Source organism: Siniperca chuatsi, linkage group LG1 (genome assembly GCF_020085105.1).
Source record: "Siniperca chuatsi isolate FFG_IHB_CAS linkage group LG1, ASM2008510v1, whole genome shotgun sequence".
Lineage (NCBI taxonomy): Eukaryota > Metazoa > Chordata > Actinopteri > Centrarchiformes > Sinipercidae > Siniperca > Siniperca chuatsi.
This window is the reverse complement of record NC_058042.1, coordinates 33891823-33917505: the sequence shown is the minus strand read 5'-3', so window position 1 is coordinate 33917505 and position 25683 is coordinate 33891823. Positions and strand designations below refer to the sequence as shown.

Sequence of the window (25683 nt, the reverse complement as noted above, 5' to 3'; positions counted from 1 at the left end):
AAATACCTATATTTTTTGGTAGATGGTTTTTGCTGTGACTCAAGAACAATGTTCACTGTAACCAAGATCCTCTGCTGGTGAGGGCAAATTTACTTCTATGAACAGTGAGAGTGCATTTTGTATTCCAATTTGGACACAGATCTTTGAATTCTAAAATAAAATGTAATTGTAATAATAATAATTACAGATAATTTTTCAGACGATTCTCTAATAATAATAAACACATGGGTATAAAAATTGCAGTTTAATGATTTTTCTAGGCAGAAAACATGACTGAAAGTTTGTGTCTGGTGTGTGTCTCCCCAGCTACTGTAGTGAAAGGATGTTCACATGTACCACCAATGTGTGTGATGCAGTTTGCGGGATCTATGGCGACGGTCACTATGTCACGTTTGATGATAAGAGGTTTGACTTCAGTGGACAGTGTGAATACACACTCCTACAGGTAAAGGGGCAGATGAATTCAATTAAATTTTTGTTTTATTTATTTATATACCGCCAATTCATAACAGAAGTGATCTCATTGCACTTTTCATATAGAGCCAGTCTAGACCACATTCTTTATAATGTTATTTACAGAGACCCAACAATTCCCACCATGAGCAAGCACTTGTTGAAACCTTGAGTAGAACCTAGGATCAGGGTGGGCAGTGATCCTTCTGCAGGTTCACCTACGAAAACCTTGTTACAACTTTTACTTCCTCTAGATAGTCAAGTTTGATCGTCTTCTCAGCACTCCAAGAACAGTGATTAAAGTTGTAATCCTTAAGATCCTGGTCAATTTGGCAACAAGTCTGTGGTTATCATGGTAATAAAACAATGGTACTTAAGCAGCTACTTTGTCAGAAATACAACAGAAGAGCAACTTATGTATGTATTTACAGCACAGCCAAACGCACTTATATTGTTTTAATAAAAAGTTGGTCAATAATCTGCCTTCTTCTATCATGCCATGAACAACCATCATCTGATTTCATGCAGCACATGGCGTGGACGCAGTAAAATTGGTTACCTTGCTGAGGAGTTGGAGGTGTGCAGCCTCTCATCTGTAGCTCTTCATCTTCAACAGCTCACTGTGGCTGCTCCTTCTAGTTCCATTACTCCCTGCAATATTTAAAACTGATCTGCTGGGCCCAAAATGACCCATGTCTTGTTTTGTCGATGCATTTTAGATGAATGACCACAGCCACAAATACATTGTGTTTCCTGTGGCTTCTTGAATAATAAAAGCAACCCACATTTCACCACATATTTGAGCACTTAATGTGAAGCAGCATCAGTAGAAAATGATGCGTTAGCATTAGCAGTAACTTAATACACCTCTGATACGGCTGTACGAGAGTGAACAGTAAATAGTGAGGCAGATATCAATGACATGCTGCATCAATTCCTGTGAGGCCCTCATGCTTAGATAGTCAATCTGAATCCAGCGCAGAAATGGCAGACTCTCCCCTACCAATAAAAACAACTATATAGAGAGGTATTTGCTGAATGTAAATACATTGAATGGCTATTGCAGAATGCTTACCAGTAATTGTATCAAGAAAGGGGTTTGATTTCATGATAACGTAAGGATTATAACTTATACAATGGTGTCCAGTAATTGCATCCTCTGTCTGTGCCTTATTCAGGACTACTGTGGCACTGGTCAGAGCAATGGAAGCTTCAGAATTATCACTGAGAATGTTCCATGTGGAACCACAGGAACCACCTGCTCCAAGACCATCAAGATCTTCCTGGGGGTAAACAAAACACTGTAACTCCACATGAATATCAAACTAATATTGATGTTAACAAAGTAAGCTTGGGCTAGGATTATGGCTCAGATGATAATCACTAAGGCTGGGACCTATTATTCATTTGTGATTGATAAGCATTATAATGCCTTTGATAAGTTGGCAATATTAAAATGATTAATCGAATGGGGGGGACAAGCAAAATAGAGTCAAACTAAGCTGAAACCTAACTTAACTTTTGCTACCATAATTGCAGGCATAAGGTTCAGTCTAAAACCAATAATAACAGAATTTCATCCCATGGTCGTGCTATGATGCCGATGACCACAATTTAGTAAACATATCCTGGACATGCAGGAGACTGCAGCCTGTGCGAACATTCACATTCAGTGACACCGCCAGCGAAATATGGCCTTCATATTGCCATGCAGTCAACTTGTTTTTGTTCGTTTGTGAGGAGGGAGGCAGTTTCTTTCCAACAATCAGGGAGTTTTTCACAAAATAGCATATAACTTTTCTGGTGAAAACTGAATGGGAAAAAACTTGTATGAAAGCAAGTGATTACTTGTTCTACCTCACTTAACTGGTGCAGTTATAAAATGCATGTTTATTTAATGTTGATACCCACAGGATAATGAATTCCAACTTAAAGATGAGAACTTCCAGGTGGTAAAGGGCAGCAGCCAGGTGTTCCCTGCTCAGGTACACAAGATGGGTAGTTACCTGGTGGTGATGATCAAGCCGGGACTTGTGCTCATGTGGGACCAGAAGACCAGTCTTTTCATTAAACTCAGCCCGCAGTTCCAGGTAAACAACCAAGTCTGCATGTTTTGATTGACAAGTGGCTTTTTCACAAAGCATAGTTATTGGTTAAGCCAGGTTCATTTCAGTCTGGCTTATAGCCATAATACACCTTGAGAATGTTCACAGACACATCAGGACATTTTGTACCACAAATCAATAATTTTGATTAACATGTTGACTGAGTAAAATGACTCAATGCAATGAAAAAGGGGTCACTCATAGTGCTGAAATCACAAATGCTGTGTTCAGACTACCGCCGACAGAGCAACATGACGACATGAAGCTACAAACAGCTGCCCAACACAGTCCGACACTGCCCGGGCGTGACGCGCTACAAATCAAAGTTGAGCTGGCCAGACCTTTTTTCAGCACTCCAATGACGTGGTGAAGTGTTAACCAATCATGTTTTTGTTTCACCATTTCCGGTCCCCTTCTCTCTCCCTACAATTCCTGTTCTGTTCTTCCGTCTAAAAACTGGAAGAAAAACCTCAATGTCAACAAGCGCTTGAGCAGCGACTCTGCGACAATGTAGCTGGCCACGCTTTTGTAGCTTTGTCGGCAGTAGTCTGAACACAGCAAAAGAATTATCACACAACTCAGCAACCCTACTGAGCTTTTTAGTCTCTTTTAGCTTATTGCTTTGTTTTATGGAACCACACATGTATAGTATGTCAGCTGCTCTCATCAACCCAGAAAAAGTTAGTGACTAGCTAGTGAACATTGCATCTAGCTTAAGAACAGGATTTCCTCAGGAGCTAGTGGAGACAAAACGCTAACACATTGACCGTAACAATTTTACAAGTCAGGACCATGATGGTGGTTGTTTGGATGTTTTCCTGGAATCTAGAGAAAATTGATCAGTTCAGCTTTAATTACCATAAGTTACATTTGTCATGGAAATGTGGCTTAAAAATCTATTTTATGTTATGCTGCAATAATGTGCCACTTCTAAAGAACAGCACCAAGTTGAATGTGACATAGGGCTCATTGGTTTGGTAAATATTACATATAAAAGTATTAGTACTTTATAAACCGTAAAGGCATCAAATGAAAATGCCAAACCTACGCTTGAGGGATGAAGTATATTTCAGTGACAACAAAGTGGTGCTTTACTCTGTATCAATCATATCATATAGCAGTAAATTCTGTCATTGGGTTCATCCTTCTCAGGGTCAAGTCTGTGGTCTGTGTGGAAACTACGACAGCAACAGTTATAATGACTTCACCACACGCTCCCAGGAGACAGTGGCAGATGTTCTAGAATTTGGTAACAGTTGGAAGGTTTCATCCAGCTGCCCAAACGCCCAACTAATCACTGATCCTTGTACCTCCAACCGCTATCGGGCAGCCTGGTCCCAGAAACAGTGCAGCATCATCATCAGTGTAACCTTCCAGAGCTGTCATTCACAGGTAACTATGGTGATAGCAAACATACTCACATGGATACACACATAAATGTATAAATAAACACACATTATCACTAATTGCCATGGTATTTGGAAAATTATATAAAAGTTATTGTTTCTCTTCATTTTTGACACTAACCGCTCATTACCTTGTGTGTTGAACAGTTGGGTGGTCTGCATCTATACAATCAAAACATTAGTCCAGAGCAAGATATCTTGAAAACTACTTACCAGACTGTCAAATATTTGGACTGGATATTCACAGTCCCCAGTAAGGGATTCCTTTTAATTTTGGCAACCCCTGGCTTCTAGCACCACCATCACCCCAATATTTCAACTATTAGCACTAAAAATAGTACAGCCTGTGTGATTACTACTATTGCTACCAATGCCACTGCTGGTACTACTACTACTAGCACAGGACAACATTTTTACCCTTTTACCCTCAACCTTTATTACTCTGTTAAAGAGTACATTATTGTGTGTTCAAGGTTGACCCTGGTCCATACTTTGATTCTTGCGTGAGAGACTCTTGTGCTTGTGACACCGGTGGGGACTGTGAGTGTCTCTGCACTGCTGTGGCTGCCTATGCCAAAGCTTGTAATGAAGCTGGGGCCTGTGTTAAATGGAGAACTCCAAAGCTGTGCCGTAAGTTTGGTCACCATCACACCAGGAAAATCTGAGCTACAGGAATTGAACAAATTGCCCCTAATGGGATTAATAAAGTTGTATTGTATTGTATTGTTGTACTGAGGATTTATTATCTTTAGCCAAAAGATTAAAATGTACTTGTCATATTAAGTAACACCCTGATTTTTGTAACAACCTAAGAAGTATTTATTTTGTCTCTTGCAGCTATTTTCTGTGACTACTATAACTCCCCTGGTGGCTGTGAGTGGCACTACAAGCCTTGTGGAGCTGACTGCATGAAGACATGCAGGAATCCATCAGGAAACTGTTCCAACCTCATCACTGCCCTAGAAGGTACATTAAACAGATCTTTTGGCATGTCATCTTCTTGACTAGTGGAATCTGTATTTTAAAGCCAGGCTTTAAGTGCAACTCAGGTAAAATGACTGATTGACCTTTCATCTGTTCAGACATAAAAGTGAGTGTTGATTAAATGTGCATTTGATCCAGTATTTAGGCATATTTAGACATATCCACGCCCAGTGGAAAAACATTTAAAATAAACCCATTCTGGTCAATGTGAGGCTCACCCATATAGCAAACAGAAAAAATGCAAAGACAGAGACCTCATTCAAATTTGCTGCATTAGTGCTATAAATCAGATTCCTGTCTTTTCTCCATCTGTCTCTCTCTCTCTCTCTCTCTCTCTCGCCCTTTCTCCGTCATTTTCTATTTTGAACTGAGGCTTATTTGTGTGTTGGAAGGATAAACAGAGAGCCTGAAGCAAAACTACTATGATAGGTGAACATGCATGTGAACCTACATACAGACCAGTAAACACCATTTAATGGTATCTTCCAGTCTGTAGACAAATGAGCTGTGGAGGACAATTACACTTGGCAATTATTGCTTCAAACAAAACATGGTTTTGGAATCCTAAGATTGGGAACTGTTTCTCTGAAATCCTGCCAGTTGTCCACTGATCACAGGGTTGGTGGTTCAATCCCCAGCTCGTCCTGTCCACATAAGTGACCTTGGGCTGAATCCCAAATGGCAGCTTGAGGCCATTGGTATGTGAGTGTGTGTGTGTGAATGGGCAAAGGAGAGGCAAATTGTAAAACGCTCTGAATAAAAGTGCTATATAAATGTAGTACTTTACCATTTTGCTATACTAGTATTTCTACTGAGGTTAATCAAAATGTTATAATGGTGTTGCAGGCTGCTATCCACAGTGTCCTCCAATACAGCCCTACTTTGATGAAGACACCATGAAGTGTGTCTCCTGGGACCAATGTGGCTGCTATGATGACAAAGGCACACATTACAACATCGAAGATAAGGTTCCATCGAACAACTGTTACACTTGGTATGTCCCATACAGAGGAGTCATCTTCACACTAAGGGCTTAGCACACATTAGGCAGTGTATTCCACATTTGGACACTCACGCTGGTGACGTAAAATAAGTGAGTAGAAAATATACATTTTTTTTGAGTGATTGTAGCCTTACTTTGACTAATCAGCATAGGGCATATTGACAGACCAATGAAATAGCCACTGACTAATGAATCATTCCAGTATGCAATGCATGGATGAAAACCTGAATATGTGACACACAAGCAGCTGGAGAATTCTAAGCTCCTGTGCTCCTTGTAGTAATCTTTAATCAGGTTTTATTTTTGTTTTTCTTTCTAACTTTGCGATTGAAGTGTAAGAATGTCGGTGAACAAGAAACAACTTGCCTTCAGCATTTAAAAACAGCAGCAGAAGCTAACATTTTGCAGGCCCTAGCCCAGCAGCAAAAAATGTCTGGAGATGACTGCAGCTAACGTAGTGAAAATGGCCATGATGGGTGTGCAAGAAGCCATTATCTCATTTCAAAAGGACATGACTGCCCATACATCAACCATTTGAGATTTGGTTGGCCAGATGGACTGTGTACATTGGAGATGGATAAGCTAAAAGAAAAAACGGAGGGCTTGGAATATCGCAAAAGGCACAACAACTTTTGGCTGGTAAAATTTGGCCAACTACAACACCCATATAGCACAAAAAAGGAAGGTTCACAGCAGCATACAGAGGAATCTGTGGTCCAATGGTACACCGGCAAACAGCAATCATTTGCAAGATGGCAGAGGATTTCAGACAATGGTTGACCAACAACACTGCGGCCGATAACACTTTTGCTGGCTGGACACTTTTAATTATGAGAGGAAGACAGTGGGTCATTTCATTTGAGTAATAGCCTCATAATAGCATCATTGCACTAAAAACTCTATTCCTATGATCCCAATATGGACTGTAGGGTCGGGGTGAGCGCGCTAGTTATGGATATTGCACTAAGATCATAAACATGTGAGTTTAACTAGCGTTAAACATTGTTTGTTTGGATGGCTGTTAAGGGCTTTATTACAAATTTCACTTCTTTTGCCTCCCATTTAAACAAAGCCAGGCTTAGAATGAATACTCTCAAGCAAAAATGTCTTAAAAAGAAATACAGTGCTTTGATTAAAAATAATCTTTTCGTAACTAGAGCAGAGCTAAATGATTTAATGTATCATTCAGAGTTAAAAAGAAATACTATTTCAATGGAAGCAGGCAAAAAAGCTTCTTCCCCTTAGGTTGTAACAATATGGAAATAGAACGCATATGTATAATTACCCTTAAAAAGTCTAGTCTCTGACCCAGTAGAAATTAATAATATTTTCAAAATGTATATACATCTGCTAACAACTTCCAAATGGATAGGTGTAAACTGTTTTTGAATTCCCTTGATCTTCCAAAATTAAGTGTTGTAGAGGCAATGGTTTTGTACTGCTTGATGGTGAAAAGGTGTTTGACAGGATTTGATGGGATTTTTTATGGTTAGTTTCAGATCAATTTGGTTTAGGGAGAAATTATCTTAATATGGTTACTATTATGTATTTGAATCCCTCTGCTATGGTCTCTATGAATGGTTTAACACTTCCATCAGCTCCCTGCAAAATCTGCATTACGATGCGTTACTCTTTCCCCACATCTCTATAATGTAGGTGGCAAGTGCAAAATTAGCATGACCCATAGAACATTGGAAATAGGCGAAGTTGAAATAAACCGGAATTATCCTTTTAACAATAATGCAAAACAGACTTGTGTTCCCGTACTCATTCTAATAAAAATTCATTTGAATTATTTGTGGATAAATATGCTAACTTCCATGCATAACATAGTTAAAAACAATTATTGGAAGATATTCAAAGAAATTGTGCAAGACTTGTCCAGGAGGGCAAATATGCCCAATTCATTGCAGACCAGAACTGAAGCAATCAAAATTAATGTACAGTATAACCACAAATTAATTTCATGAGTATGATGATTCCGCTACCTGCTCCTATTGATTACTGGAATTAATTACTTGGTAAATATCTATGGTAGAAAAAACATTCTATAATACATTTTACTACTCTGCAGCCTTTTAAAGTTGATGGGGGTCTTTCACTCCCTCATTTTCAGCTTTACCACCGATTTCTCCAGCTGTACCCAATAATTGCATGGTAATCAGCAGAGGAGGAATTAACAGAGGGATCTTGTTTCTTCAGGATGTTTGTTCTCTAGTCCTGTATTTGTTTGACCCATCTATCCACTCCAACCACCTCCTCATATGGGCTTTTTCGCTCTTTATAATATGTCACCTGACTTTTATTTTTCTATGACATGACAGGTCTATCACCTGCCCGCAAAATTAGACTTTGGCTTATGCACTGCATGCACTTTGAAAGTGTAAAGTTGTGTTATTTGTACACAGATTGTATAGAACGGGCTGTATAATTATGGTTGTTCATAGCATGAAAAACGTCTGTTATATTTGGACTAAATACAGAGATGGTAATTAAGAAATGTTATGGTATGGTATTTTTTTATTTGAAAACCATTCAAATTTTATTTTGTGCATCTCAAAACAATTTTAAAAAAAAAATGCAAGAGGGAAATGACATGACCAAAATTTCCTTTTATTTCATAGCTCCTGTATAGACTCTGAAATAAAGTGCAGCTACAATGTGAACTGTAAGTATACATATGTGCTGATAGTGTATTTATTTATTCATTATATATATATATATATATATATACAAATATAATGTATATAAAAGAAAATGGAATAGATGACACTCTCAATCTGCAGCTTGTACATGCTACATTAATGGAAAAAACTACGAATATGGGGAAACCATCTACGACACCACAGATGGGCTTGGGAACTGCATCACAGCGAAGTGTGGGGCCAATGGAACAGTGACAAGGAACATGTACACATGCTTAACGACCACCACCCCTGGACCTACAACAACACCCTTTACATTCAGCACAGTTGGAATAACAACTTTAGGTATGAAAATCTACACAGCAAAACCATTGATCTTGCTTTCAAGTTCAAATTAACTGGTGAAAACGACAATTAAATATATTATGCCAAAAAAACGATGTACAAAACCATGAAATTCTTAAGTAGTGAGTAAATCTGTGTTAAATTTGTATGTTGAAAAAATTTTTCATTTATCACGGAATGTCTGAATTTATCACAGTTGTTGTAACTATGTCACTAAAACTTGTAGAAACAACCACATCAGAAGCACCAACAGTAACGGTTGAGACAACAAAACCTCCTAAAGTCACCACTGGCCCAGTTACAATCTCTACCACAGCGGTTGTTGAAACTACGACCTCAGTTCCAGGTGTCACAACAACAAGCCAAGAAACAACCGCTGTAACATCAACACCTTTTGTTGGTACCACAACTACTGAAGTACCGTCAACAACAACTGAGGGAACCACAGCCAAACCTATAGAAACAACCACATCAGAAGCACCAACAGTAACGGTTGAGACAACAAAACCTCCTAAAGTCACCACTGGCCCAGTTACAATCTCTACCACAGCGGTTGTTGAAACTACGACCTCAGTTCCAGGTGTCACAACAACAAGCCAAGAAACAACCGCTGTAACATCAACACCTTTTGTTGGCACCACAACTACTGAAGTACCGTCAACAACAACTGAGGGAACCACAGCCAAACCTATAGAAACAACCACATCAGAAGCACCAACAGTAACGGTTGAGACAACAAAATCTCCTAAAATCACCACTGGCCCAGTTACAATCTCTACCACAGCGGTTGTTGAAACTACGACCTCAGTTCCAGGTGTCACAACAACAAGCCAAGAAACAACCGCTGTAACATCAACACCTTTTGTTGGTACCACAACTACTGAAGTACCGTCAACAACAACTGAGGGAACCACAGCCAAACCTATAGAAACAACCACATCAGAAGCACCAACAGTAACGGTTGAGACAACAAAACCTCCTAAAATCACCACTGGTCCAGTTACAATCTCTACCACAGCGGTTGTTGAAACTACGACCTCAGTTCCAGGTGTCACAACAACCAGCCAAGAAACAACCGCTGTAACATCAACACCTTTTGTTGGTACCACAACTACTGAAGTACCGTCAACAACAACTGAGGGAACCACAGCCAAACCTATAGAAACAACCACATCAGAAGCACCAACAGTAACGGTTGAGACAACAAAACCTCCTAAAATCACCACTGGTCCAGTTACAATCTCTACCACAGCGGTTGTTGAAACTACGACCTCAGTTCCAGGTGTCACAACAACAAGCCAAGAAACAACCGCTGTAACATCAACACCTTTTGTTGGTACCACAACTACTGAAGTACCGTCAACAACAACTGAGGGAACCACAGCCAAACCTATAGAAACAACCACATCAGAAGCACCAACAGTAACGGTTGAGACAACAAAACCTCCTAAAGTCACCACTGGCCCAGTTACAATTTCTACCACAGCGGTTGTTGAAACTACGACCTCAGTTCCAGGTGTCACAACAACCAGCCAAGAAACAACCGCTGTAACATCAACACCTTTTGTTGGTACCACAACTACTGAAGTACCGTCAACAACAACTGAGGGAACCACAGCCAAACCTATAGAAACAACCACATCAGAAGCACCAACAGTAACGGTTGAGACAACAAAACCTCCTAAAGTCACCACTGGCCCAGTTACACTCTCTACCACAGCTGTTATTGAAACTACGACCTCAGTTCCAGGTGTCACAACAACAAGCCAAGAAACAACCGCTGTAACATCAACACCTTTTGTTGGTACCACAACTACTGAAGTACCGTCAACAACAACTGAGGGAACCACAGCCAAACCTATAGAAACAACCACATCAGAAGCACCAACAGTAACGGTTGAGACAACAAAACCTCCTAAAGTCACCACTGGCCCAGTTACAATATCTACCACAGCGGTTGTTGAAACTACGACCTCAGTTCCAGGTGTCACAACAACCAGCCAAGAAACAACCGCTGTAACATCAACACCTTTTGTTGGTACCACAACTACTGAAGTACCGTCAACAACAACTGAGGGAACCACAGCCAAACCTATAGAAACAACCACATCAGAAGCACCAACAGTAACGGTTGAGACAACAAAACCACCTAAAGTCACCACTGGCCCAGTTACAATCTCTACCACAGCGGTTGTTGAAACTACGACCTCAGTTCCAGGTGTCACAACAACAAGCCAAGAAACAACCGCTGTAACATCAACACCTTTTGTTGGTACCACAACTACTGAAGTACCGTCAACAACAACTGAGGAACCACAGCCAAACCTATAGAAACAACCACATCAGAAGCACCAACAGTAACGGTTGAGACAACAAAACCTCCTAAAATCATCACTGGTCCAGTTACAATCTCTACCACAGCGGTTGTTGAAACTACGACCTCAGTTCCAGGTGTCACAACAACCAGCCAAGAAACAACCGCTGTAACATCAACACCTTTTGTTGGTACCACAACTACTGAAGTACCGTCAACAACAACTGAGGGAACCACAGCCAAACCTATAGAAACAACCACATCAGAAGCACCAACAGTAACGGTTGAGACAACAAAACCTCCTAAAGTCACCACTGGCCCAGTTACAATCTCTACCACAGCGGTTTTTGAAACTACGACCTCAGTTCCAGGTGTCACAACAACAAGCCAAGAAACAACCGCTGTAACATCAACACCTTTTGTTGGTACCACAACTACTGAAGTACCGTCAACAACAACTGAGGGAACCACAGCCAAACCTATAGAAACAACCACATCAGAAGCACCAACAGTAACGGTTGAGACAACAAAACCTCCTAAAGTCACCACTGGCCCAGTTACAATCTCTACCACAGCGGTTGTTGAAACTACGACCTCAGTTCCAGGTGTCACAACAACAAGCCAAGAAACAACCGCTGTAACATCAACACCTTTTGTTGGTACCACAACTACTGAAGTACCGTCAACAACAACTGAGGGAACCACAGCCAAACCTATAGAAACAACCACATCAGAAGCACCAACAGTAACGGTTGAGACAACAAAACCTCCTAAAGTCACCACTGGCCCAGTTACAATCTCTACCACAGCGGTTGTTGAAACTACGACCTCAGTTCCAGGTGTCACAACAACCAACCAAGAAACAACCGCTGTAACATCAACACCTTTTGTTGGTACCACAACTACTGAAGTACCGTCAACAACAACTGAGGGAACCACAGCCAAACCTATAGAAACAACCACATCAGAAGCACCAACAGTAACGGTTGAGACAACAAAACCTCCTAAATTCACCACTGGCCCAGTTACAATCTCTACCACAGCGGTTGTTGAAACTTCGACCTCAGTTCCAGGTGTCACAACAACAAGCCAAGAAACAACCGCTGTAACATCAACACCTTTTGTTGGTACCACAACTACTGAAGTACCGTCAACAACAACTGAGGGAACCACAGCCAAACCTATAGAAACAACCACATCAGAAGCACCAACAGTAACGGTTGAGACAACAAAACCTCCTAAAGTCACCACTGGCCCAGTTACAATCTCTACCACAGCGGTTGTTGAAACTACGACCTCAGTTCCAGGTGTCACAACAACCAGCCAAGTAACAACCGCTGTAACATCAACACCTTTTGTTGGTACCACAACTACTGAAGTACCGTCAACAACAACTGAGGGAACCACAGCCAAACCTATAGAAACAACCACATCAGAAGCACCAACAGTAACGGTTGAGACAACAAAACCACCTAAAGTCACCACTGGCCCAGTTACAATCTCTACCACAGCGGTTGTTGAAACTACGACCTCAGTTCCAGGTGTCACAACAACAAGCCAAGAAACAACCGCTGTAACATCAACACCTTTTGTTGGTACCACAACTACTGAAGTACCGTCAACAACAACTGAGGGAACCACAGCCAAACCTATAGAAACAACCACATCAGAAGCACCAACAGTAACGGTTGAGACAACAAAACCTCCTAAAGTCACCACTGGCCCAGTTACAATCTCTACCACAGCGGTTGTTGAAACTACGACCTCAGTTCCAGGTGTCACAACAACAAGCCAAGAAACAACCGCTGTAACGTCAACACCTTTTGTTGGTACCACAACTACTGAAGTACCGTCAACAACAACTGAGGGAACCACAGCCAAACCTATAGAAACAACCACATCAGAAGCACCAACAGTAACGGTTGAGACAACAAAACCTCCTAAAGTCACCACTGGCCCAGTTACAATCTCTACCACAGCGGTTGTTGAAACTACGACCTCAGTTCCAGGTGTCACAACAACAAGCCAAGAAACAACCGCTGTAACGTCAACACCTTTTGTTGGTACCACAACTACTGAAGTACCGTCAACAACAACTGAGGGAACCACAGCCAAACCTATAGAAACAACCACATCAGAAGCACCAACAGTAACGGTTGAGACAACAAAACCTCCTAAAGTCACCACTGGCCCAGTTACAATCTCTACCACAGCGGTTGTTGAAACTACGACCTCAGTTCCAGGTGTCACAACAACAAGCCAAGAAACAACCGCTGTAACGTCAACACCTTTTGTTGGTACCACAACTACTGAAGTACCGTCAACAACAACTAAGGGAACCACAGCCAAACCTATAGAAACAACCACATCAGAAGCACCAACAGTAACGGTTGAGACTACAAAACCTCCTAAAGTCACCACTGGCCCAGTTACAATCTCTACCACAGCGGTTGTTGAAACTACGACCTCAGTTCCAGGTGTCACAACAACAAGCCAAGAAACAACCGCTGTAACATCAACACCTTTTGTTGGTACCACAACTACTGAAGTACCGTCAACAACAACTGAGGGAACCACAGCCAAACCTATAGAAACAACCACATCAGAAGCACCAACAGTAACGGTTGAGACAACAAAACCTCCTAAAGTCACCACTGGCCCAGTTACAATCTCTACCACAGCGGTTGTTGAAACTACGACCTCAGTTCCAGGTGTCACAACAACCAGCCAAGAAACAACCGCTGTAACATCAACACCTTTTGTTGGTACCACAACTACTGAAGTACCGTCAACAACAACTGAGGGAACCACAGCCAAACCTATAGAAACAACCACATCAGAAGCACCAACAGTAACGGTTGAGACAACAAAACCACCTAAAGTCACCACTGGCCCAGTTACAATCTCTACCACAGCGGTTGTTGAAACTACGACCTCAGTTCCAGGTGTCACAACAACAAGCCAAGAAACAACCGCTGTAACATCAACACCTTTTGTTGGTACCACAACTACTGAAGTACCGTCAACAACAACTGAGGGAACCACAGCCAAACCTATAGAAACAACCACATCAGAAGCACCAACAGTAACGGTTGAGACAACAAAACCTCCTAAAATCATCACTGGTCCAGTTACAATCTCTACCACAGCGGTTGTTGAAACTACGACCTCAGTTCCAGGTGTCACAACAACCAGCCAAGAAACAACCGCTGTAACATCAACACCTTTTGTTGGTACCACAACTACTGAAGTACCGTCAACAACAACTGAGGGAACCACAGCCAAACCTATAGAAACAACCACATCAGAAGCACCAACAGTAACGGTTGAGACAATAAAACCTCCTAAAGTCACCACTGGCCCAGTTACAATCTCTACCACAGCGGTTGTTGAAACTACGACCTCAGTTCCAGGTGTCACAACAACAAGCCAAGAAACAACCACTGTAACATCAACACCTTTTGTTGGTACCACAACTACTGAAGTACCGTCAACAACAACTGAGGGAACCACAGCCAAACCTATAGAAACAACCACATCAGAAGCACCAACAGTAACGGTTGAGACAACAAAACCTCCTAAAGTCACCACTGGCCCAGTTACAATCTCTACCACAGCGGTTGTTGAAACTACGACCTCAGTTCCAGGTGTCACAACAACCAGCCAAGAAACAACCGCTGTAACATCAACACCTTTTGTTGGTACCACAACTACTGAAGTACCGTCAACAACAACTGAGGGAACCACAGCCAAACCTATAGAAACAACCACATCAGAAGCACCAACAGTAACGGTTGAGACAACAAAACCTCCTAAATTCACCACTGGCCCAGTTACAATCTCTACCACAGCGGTTGTTGAAACTACGACCTCAGTTCCAGGTGTCACAACAACAAGCCAAGAAACAACCGCTGTAACATCAACACCTTTTGTTGGTACCACAACTACTGAAGTACCGTCAACAACAACTGAGGGAACCACAGCCAAACCTATAGAAACAACCACATCAGAAGCACCAACAGTAACGGTTGAGACAACAAAACCTCCTAAAGTCACCACTGGCCCAGTTACAATCTCTACCACAGCGGTTGTTGAAACTACGACCTCAGTTCCAGGTGTCACAACAACCAGCCAAGAAACAACCGCTGTAACATCAACACCTTTTGTTGGTACCACAACTACTGAAGTACCGTCAACAACAACTGAGGGAACCACAGCCAAACCTATAGAAACAACCACATCAGAAGCACCAACAGTAACGGTTGAGACAACAAAACCTCCTAAATTCACCACTGGCCCAGTTACAATCTCTACCACAGCGGTTGTTGAAACTACGACCTCAGTTCCAGGTGTCACAACAACAAGCCAAGAAACAACCTCTGTAACGTCAACACCTTTTGTTGGTACCACAACTACTGAAGTACCGTCAACAACAACTGAGGGAACCACAGCCAAACCTATAGAAACAACCACATCAGAAGCACCAACAGTAACGGTTGAGACAACAAAACCTCCTAAAATCATCACTGGTCCAGTTACAATCTCTACCACAGCGGTTGTTGAAACTACGACCTCAGTTCCAGGTGTCACAACAACCAGCCAAGAAACAACCGCTGTAACATCAACACCTTTTGTTGGTACCACAACTACTGAAGTACCGTCAACAACAACTGAGGGAACCACAGCCAAACCTATAGAAACAACCACATCAGAAGCACCAACAGTAACGGTTGAGACAACAAAACCTCCTAAAATCACCACTGGCCCAGTTACAATATCTACCACAGTGGTTGTTGAAACTACGACCTCAGTTCCAGGTGTCACAACAACAAGCCAAGAAACAACCGCTGTAACATCAACACCTTTTGTTGGTACCACAACTACTGAAGTACCGTCAACAACAACTGAGGGAACCACAGCCAAACCTATAGAAACAACCACATCAGAAGCACCAACAGTAACGGTTGAGACAACAAAACCTCCTAAAGTCACCACTGGCCCAGTTACAATCTCTACCACAGCGGTTGTTGAAACTACGACCTCAGTTCCAGGTGTCACAACAACCAGCCAAGAAACAACCGCTGTAACATCAACACCTTTTGTTGGTTACACAACTACTGAAGTACCGTCAACAACAACTGAGGGAACCACAGCCAAACCTATAGAAACAACCACATCAGAAGCACCAACAGTAACGGTTGAGACAACAAAACCTCCTAAATTCACCACTGGCCCAGTTACAATCTCTACCACAGCGGTTGTTGAAACTACGACCTCAGTTCCAGGTGTCACAACAACAAGCCAAGAAACAACCGCTGTAACATCAACACCTTTTGTTGGTACCACAACTACTGAAGTACCGTCAACAACAACTGAGGGGAACCACAGCCAAACCTATAGAAACAACCACATCAGAAGCACCAACAGTAACGGTTGAGACAACAAAACCTCCTAAAGTCACCACTGGCCCAGTTACAATCTCTACCACAGCGGTTGTTGAAACTACGACCTCAGTTCCAGGTGTCACAACAACAAGCCAAGAAACAACCGCTGTAACATCAACACCTTTTGTTGGTACCACAACTACTGAAGTACCGTCAACAACAACTGAGGGAACCACAGCCAAACCTATAGAAACAACCACATCAGAAGCACCAACAGTAACGGTTGAGACAACAAAACCTCCTAAAGTCACCACTGGCCCAGTTACAATCTCTACCACAGCGGTTGTTGAAACTACGACCTCAGTTCCAGGTGTCACAACAACAAGCCAAGAAACAACCGCTGTAACATCAACACCTTTTGTTGGTACCACAACTACTGAAGTACCGTCAACAACAACTGAGGGAACCACAGCTAAACCTATAGAAACAACCACATCAGAAGCACCAACAGTAACGGTTGAGACAACAAAACCTCCTAAAGTCACCACTGGCCCAGTTACAATCTCTACCACAGCGGTTGTTGAAACTACAACCTCAGTTCCAGGTGTCACAACAACCAGCCAAGAAACAACCGCTGTAACATCAACACCTTTTGTTGGTACCACAACTACTGAAGTACCGTCAACAACAACTGAGGAACCACAGCCAAACCTATAGAAACAACCACATCAGAAGCACCAACAGTAACGGTTGAGACAACAAAACCTCCTAAAGTCACCACTGGCCCAGTTACAATCTCTACCACAGTGGTTGTTGAAACTACGACCTCAGTTCCAGGTGTCACAACAACAAGCCAAGAAACAACCGCTGTAACATCAACACCTTTTGTTGGTACCACAACTACTGAAGTACCGTCAACAACAACTGAGGGAACCACAGCCAAACCTATAGAAACAACCACATCAGAAGCACCAACAGTAACGGTTGAGACAACAAAACCTCCTAAAGTCACCACTGGCCCAGTTACAATCTCTACCACAGCGGTTGTTGAAACTACGACCTCAGTTCCAGGTGTCACAACAACAAGCCAAGAAACAACCGCTGTAACATCAACACCTTTTGTTGGTACCACAACTACTGAAGTGCCGTCAACAACAACTGAGGGAACCACAGCCAAACCTATAGAAACAACCACATCAGAAGCACCAACAGTAACGGTTGAGACAACAAAACCTCCTAAAATCACCACTGGCCCAGTTACAATCTCTACCACAGCGGTTGTTGAAACTACGACCTCAGTTCCAGGTGTCACAACAACAAGCCAAGAAACAACCGCTGTAACATCAACACCTTTTGTTGGTACCACAACTACTGAAGTACCGTCAACAACAACTGAGGGAACCACAGCCAAACCTATAGAAACAACCACATCAGAAGCACCAACAGTAACGGTTGAGACAACAAAACCTCCTAAAGTCACCACTGGCCCAGTTACAATCTCTACCACAGCGGTTGTTGAAACTACGACCTCAGTTCCAGGTGTCACAACAACCAGCCAAGAAACAACCGCTGTAACATCAACACCTTTTGTTGGTACCACAACTACTGAAGTACCGTCAACAACAACTGAGGGAACCACAGCCAAACCTATAGAAACAACCACATCAGAAGCACCAACAGTAACGGTTGAGACAACAAAACCTCCTAAAGTCACCACTGGCCCAGTTACAATCTCTACCACAGCGGTTGTTGAAACTACGACCTCAGTTCCAGGTGTCACAACAACAAGCCAAGAAACAACCGCTGTAACATCAACACCTTTTGTTGGTACCACAACTACTGAAGTACCGTCAACAACAACTGAGGGAACCACAGCCAAACCTATAGAAACAACCACATCAGAAGCACCAACAGTAACGGTTGAGACAACAAAACCTCCTAAAGTCACCACTGGCCCAGTTACAATCTCTACCACAGCGGTTGTTGAAACTACGACCTCAGTTCCAGGTGTCACAACAACAAGCCAAGAAACAACCGCTGTAACATCAACACCTTTTGTTGGTACCACAACTACTGAAGTACCGTCAACAACAACTGAGGGAACCACAGCCAAACCTATAGAAATAACCACATCAGAAGCACCAACAGTAACGGTTGAGACAACAAAACCTCCTAAAGTCACCACTGGCCCAGTTACAATCTCTACCACAGCGGTTGTTGAAACTACGACCTCAGTTCCAGGTGTCACAACAACAAGCCAAGAAACAACCGCTGTAACATCAACACCTTTTGTTGGTACCACAACTACTGAAGTACCGTCAACAACAACTGAGGGAACCACAGCCAAACCTATAGAAACAACCACATCAGAAGCACCAACAGTAACGGTTGAGACAACAAAACCTCCTAAAGTCACCACTGGCCCAGTTACAATCTCTACCACAGCGGTTGTTGAAACTACGACCTCAGTTCCAGGTGTCACAACAACAAGCCAAGAAACAACCGCTGTAACATCAACACCTTTTGTTGGTACCACAACTACTGAAGTACCGTCAACAACAACTGAGGGAACCACAGCCAAACCTATAGAAACAACCACATCAGAAGCACCAGTAACAGTAACGGTTGAGACAACAAAGAAACAAGAAACAACAGCTGGTGAAATCACAGGAAAGCCACAAACAACAACTGTAATTACAAAACCTTCTGTTTTGAACACAACAACTATTGTGGCTTCAACTTTAATGACAGGAACAACAGGCAAAAGAACAACTTCTATTAGCCCGATAACACAGACACTTCCAGGCAGCACAACTTATTACACAACAGGTGCAACTACTATCGGACCATCCAGAACCACAGTTGTTTCTACATTCTCACTGTTTACCACAACTACAACATGTGTCTGCAATGTCAATGGAACTTCTTATCGTCCTGGTAGGTGATTCTTCGTTTTACATTTTCACATTACTCTTTTTTCTTTTATTAAGGGGTCTCATTACAGAAGGTGCAGGGATCCGTTTTCTTTCTTTCTTCTCTTTTTTTGCTCTTTCAGATCACTATTTTTTCTCCTTTAAACGTCTAAAATGAAATGATTATTATTAATAACTTTAGTTGGTAACACAAAATTGTGAGTATTTACTAAGGATGGAGTGAAGAACAAATCAGGAATGACCTGATAATTAGTGAGTTGTTATAAATTATTATAAATTATTATAAATAAATAGTTCCTGAACATATAGTAGATAATTAAGACTATATAGTAGCTAATGAGTTACTAGAGAACAGACTAGGAGATACTGTATCAATGAATCATTAGGTGTAATAATGATTAGTTCGTAAATATCTTTGATTCAACATACTGACACTTTCTTCATGAGTCGTTCTTGATTAATTCTGAATCCACCAATTCATTAAATATTAATTACTTAATCATTAGTAACTCTTTTTGTATACCCTCAAGTGATACATCATACTGAGTAGTCATTAAGTAGTCCCTCATTATTTGATGATTATCTTACCATTACCTACCATTTTTGTGCACCCTCAAGCAAAATGATACCTCATACTGAGTAGTTACTAAGTAGTCCCTCATTACGACATTATTATCTTTCCATTACCTACCCTTTTTGTGCTCCCTCAAGTAAAGTAGTACATCATACTGAGTAGTTACTAAGTAGTCCATGACATTACATGATTATGACAAAAAGCCACTGGGGAATTCACAATTAGGACTTTAATAACAAAACAGATGTTTTTTGTCATTACTGCAAGATATGCAGAACAGACAGTCTTAACGGTATGATGACAACAACAACAATAATCAGAAGAAAGACATAACATAAATCCTGACACAACAATTATTTCTTATATCCTGAATAAAAACAAAGAAACATTGAAATCAATAGAAAATAGAGACAATATATTAATATAATATAATATAATATCTATTGCATTTTATAGCTTTTCTGTTTTGTGAGTTTTTAACAAAGGTGAGGTACACACAGCTGATTGGACTGATCTGAACCACATCATGACATCACCCTGCAGTTATATACTGGGGTGGATAGACAACAGAACCAACTCAAGAATGTAGCAATAAAGGCAGCAACAAAAATATGTAACAATAATTAATAAGCCTCAAAGGGGCCCCAAATTATGGAGCATTAACACATTAGGCTAACTGATATTGATAGACAATAGACATCAGAGTATCAGAAATAATCAATATTTATACTAATTAACAGAATTTTACCATGAATCATTAAATTCACCTTGGGGCACCACCCTTAAAGAAGGGAAAACAATAGCCAATTAATTAATTCAGTCTCAATTCAGAGGTTGCTATTAAGTTATTGAGTTGTGTACAGTGATCATAATACTTCATAAACACAAACCACGTAATCAACTTCCTTATAAATTAAAGGTTTAATAAACAACTAACTACACACACAGCTAACAACTAGGCAACTAAACATAAACATGAGTGAATAGATGCAACCATGAATAAATGCAATGAATACAGCGATGAACAATTAAAAATGACCAGAATCAGAATCAGAAATACTTTATTGATCCCCGAAGGGAAACTCTTTGTTACAGCAGCTCGCCTTTACGTCAGTGCACACAGGAGAAAGTGCTAGCAAAAAATATAATACAATACACTATAAAAACACTATAAAAACAGAAAATAAATTAAGTACCAGGTGGGTATAAGTATACGATAAAATAAGTGTGAAGTACCAAGTGGGTTTACTGGTTGATGATGATAATACAGTATAATAATACAATGTAATAATATAATGTAACAAGTAGTGGTGCATGTACTGTCGAGTTAAGTGTAGCTTATTGAGATTATTAAGATATTCCACAGCAGTAATGGAGGTATATAATATCAATAAATAGGAAAAAACTAACATAGGAAAACTAATATTGCACGGGAGTAATACACAGAATATTGCACAGTTATTCAAGTATGGCAGAGATGTAATGATCAATGTCCAGTTTAGTGACCTAGGGTCATACAGACTAACACTTAGATGGAGGAGTTAAAGAGTTTGATGGCCACAGGCAGGAATGACTTCCTGTGGCGCTCTGTGGTGCTTTTTGGTGGGATGAGTCTTCCGCTGAAGGTGTTCCTTTGCTTGACCAGCACGTCATGGAGCGGGTGGGAGACACTGTCCAAGATGGCATGTAGTTTGGCCAGCATCCTCCTCTCTGACACCACCGCCAGAGAGTCCAGCTCAACTCACACAATGTCACTGGCCTTACGGATCATTATGGAAAATCTTTACGGAAAATTAATAAGAGCCAATGTATAGATGCGAACAATTATTAGATTTAAAAAAAACATGTTTCTGCTAGTTGAAATGGTTCATGTGTTTTCAGTGTCTGAGCAGTGAAGTGCTGAAGTGGTTTGACTGATCTGTACAGGGTATAGAATAATGCAGGTTTTTGATAAATGTCAGATGTTTGTCAAGCGGTTTATAGTAAGAGGAGACATAGTCAAAATAAAAACAACATTGCGCTTGCAATGGTAAATGTGCACCATTATTATTATTGGACAGTGCATACCGTATGTGCAAATACAAACTTCGCCATTAAAAGTCGCTACAGAGCTGTGAAAGCCAACTGACAGCTAATCCAGAGACATCGTTTGAGATGTCAGAGGAAAGGATGTATTTTCTCTAAAAACGTGTTTCCTCAATTCCTCTCTCCTTGCATCTTTCCCTTGCATCTCTCGTCGAGTGTTAAGTGGGATGGAAGGAAAAGACGCAAGTGAGGGAAACGTGGATGCAATTACGGGTATTGGGATGTACCCATTTCCCCCTTAGTTTTCCTTGATCCAGGAGCCATTTGCGATATGCGAGTCTTTCTAAATTATTCTGAAGTTTTACTATACCATTAAAATGTGCATCTTGGGTAGATTTAGATTCATGTATGATTAATTTCCAGTTGTGTTAGAAATTAGAAATTAAGCTGGTAAATCACGGAGGGACTGAAGGACCCCCAGAAATATATGTATTTCAATATACCATCATATGCTTACAAGTTAACATCTAGTCTAACATAGTATATGACGTAGATGTGAATTTTTTTGTAAAGATATATTTTTCGGCATTTCTGCTTTATTTGATAGTCACAATAGAGAGACAGGAAAGGTAGGGGAGAGAGAAAGGGCCCAGGCAGGCCTTAGTAAGCACTCAGCCTTAATTACATGGTAATTAACTACCAGGTGAGCTCTGGGGTGTCCATGGATGTGTGTAATGGTAAGATAATGGTAAAGTAATGAGGGACTACTTCATAACTACTCAGTATCATGTATTACTCTAGTATCATATATTAATTTAGTAATTTAGTAGTAAAAGTTTACTTGGGGGTGCACAAAAAGAGTAACTAATGTTTAAGTAATTAAATTAATTATTAGTAGTTAAAACATTACTTTAATTAATTAATAACTTGTTATTTCTTACTGGTGCCACTCAGCGAGTGATTCAGAGATAAGTAGTCAGTATGTTGGTTCACAGATATTTATGAATTATCATTACATAATGATTCATTAATATAGTATCTCTCCTCATTATCTACTTTATAGTCATCGATTCTGAGTTTTTCAATGTGAATTGATTGGTCAGTCCTTAATGTCTGTGTTACAAACTCATGAAATAAACTCCAGTTTGTGCCTCTCATGTATTAGCACGTTTGAGTTACAGAGGTGACTATCACTCTCTCTAAAAGATAATTAACCGCCATTTACCAGGTGGTTAAGAGACACTTGCCATCATTCTGAAGGTATTTCCAGAATCCCCAAATAATCTTCTAACCATCTGGAATAAAAAAATACTCCATCCACTGAATGATAAAGATTTTTTTAACCCGTTTCCCAAGTTGTGCCTGTGTTTCCGAATCAAAACAAAGATGGCAACCCGACCCACTTTTCCTATAGAGCAGGTCTAGACCATACTCTTTAAAATCTGGTCAGGTCTAGACCGTACTCTTTAAAATCTGGTCAGTTATCTTTTAGAGAAATTGATGGTTACCACTGTGAGCCGAATATATCCTAATATAAATTACCCAGACTTGTCTGCAGGCATCACTTTGGAGTTGGCTTTACAAAACAGATTAATTCTAGTTCAGTTTCTCAAGCTCTTTCAATACAGACTTTTCACATTTGCTTTTTTTTTAACGCAGGGCTGTTTTTGGTCTGCACACCCACTAACTCTCTCTCTTATTAAATCAATTTATGAATCAGTAATCCTTTAATTTTGTGGACTAAACTTTTATCTCCACTCTGATTTTTACAGGAAACTTGTTGTACAATGTCACTGATGGCTTAGGATGGTGTTACGTTGCATATTGCAATGCATCTTGTAAAGTTGAGATACAATCCAGTCCATGTCCCACAACACCAATACCCAGCACAACCGCACGTTCTACCCCTGCAGTGTTCAGCACCACTGCAAAGGCGACAATTTCAAGCTCAGTAACACCCACCACAACTATTCCTCCCTCTACTTCCACTCCATCAACTACGCTGGACTGCTACGATGTGTATCCACCAAGAAAGGTGTGATATAGGTTTAAATGTGTTTTTATTCATGATTGTGTTTCAAAAATACTTCAAGCATTATATTTCACCGGCTTTGTGTCAAGGAACACACCTGCAGGGAAATTTCTGTTAAACTTAGCTCTATGGGCCACATTTTGGTGTTGGCACAATGAATTGCATTTTCCTGGAGCGCACTGAGGTTTTTTCCTCAACTGTGCCAGTTTCGTATCTTGGTGACTCACCATTATAATACAGACAGATGAGTGCCTGTGATGAGCAACATGATATGATAGAGATTGTTCAGGTTTAATTTTATTGTGGTGAGTTATTTTAAAAATCCTACTTTATTTGTGCATCATTATCAGGATCAGATTTATATCGCAATGTGAAGGTTAAAGAGGCCAATATTTGTTCCCCAGATTGTCAGCAATTATTTTTGCATGTAAACCAGTTCAAATCTAACTGATTTAAACTTTAAAAATAATTTCAGAAATTATAAAAGGGCAAAATGCAAAATACTAGACCACATTTTAAAATCTACTTTTATTTTATATATGCCACTGTGGTTATAGTTAACTGCAGATGGTTATTGTATGGATCACTGTGATGTCAAATAAAATTGTGCACTAGTAGACATGGACTGCTGGATCATCAACATGTCCAGAAACATAAATAAAATTTTTAAAGAGTCATCATCTGCCCTGGGTACTATATTTGAGCTGCTGTTTCATATTTGAAACTCTGCATGTCCCAGACTACAATAAGTTTCCTCTGAAGAAAACTCTCCACAGGATTTCCAAACTGTCTGTGCATCATAACAGGGGAGAGCCCTGTGTTTAAAGCAGAAAGTAGAGAATGTGGTTGGCCATGATTGTCACAGCTTCTAACGCAACCAACTATAATGTATGATAATGTATTCTTTCTGGTCCCACCGCATGTCCAAGTGCACCATAGGTGCGCCAGACGAGCCTGGCACCAAAAATGCACGTCCCAACGCGCTGCAGAAAATAGAGCTCTGCATCTCGAAAAATTAATTGAATTACACTTTATTGTTTTACACATCCATGGTTTCCTGCATGACTTCTTCTTGACTTGATCCAGAATGGAGAGTCCTGGAAGATTAGCAACTGCACTACAGCTACCTGCACCAATGGCAAGGTCACAGAGACACCTACTCCCTGTCCCACAGTACAACAACCCATCTGTGCCAATGGACGTAAAGTTTCCACGGTCTATGATGATAACGGATGCTGCTTCCACTATGAATGTGAATGTAAGTTAAAAATGTAACCTTTCAATACAGTTTACCACTTTTGAATTTTATATGCAGCAGAGAATCTCTTGTCAGGGTGCTGAGACCCTTGACAACAACACATTCCTTCTGCAAATGAATTGACAATTCCACTAAAAACTAGAAAGCACGGGTTTACTAAAAAAATGAACAAAAATGTGCGCTGCGTTTTCAATGAATTTACAGCCACAATCTGTGTATTCA

At 40.7% G+C, this 25683-nt stretch overlaps 1 protein-coding gene across 1 annotated transcript in view; it reads left to right on the top strand.

Annotated features, from left to right (window-relative positions):
- The window catches only part of LOC122873051 (mucin-5AC-like), a 57485-nt gene that overhangs the window by 16228 nt on the left and 15574 nt on the right, over positions 1-25683 (top strand). Inside the window, exons 21-34 of the mRNA XM_044189361.1 lie at positions 307-445; positions 1632-1742; positions 2367-2543; positions 3711-3950; positions 4438-4594; positions 4802-4930; positions 5795-5942; positions 8576-8619; positions 8738-8941; positions 9168-11159; positions 11813-15604; positions 17477-19576; positions 23944-24206; positions 25290-25461. Coding sequence (XP_044045296.1) covers positions 307-445; positions 1632-1742; positions 2367-2543; positions 3711-3950; positions 4438-4594; positions 4802-4930; positions 5795-5942; positions 8576-8619; positions 8738-8941; positions 9168-11159; positions 11813-15604; positions 17477-19576; positions 23944-24206; positions 25290-25461 — 9668 coding nt within the window. The remainder of the gene's footprint in view (positions 1-306; positions 446-1631; positions 1743-2366; positions 2544-3710; positions 3951-4437; positions 4595-4801; positions 4931-5794; positions 5943-8575; positions 8620-8737; positions 8942-9167; positions 11160-11812; positions 15605-17476; positions 19577-23943; positions 24207-25289; positions 25462-25683) is intronic.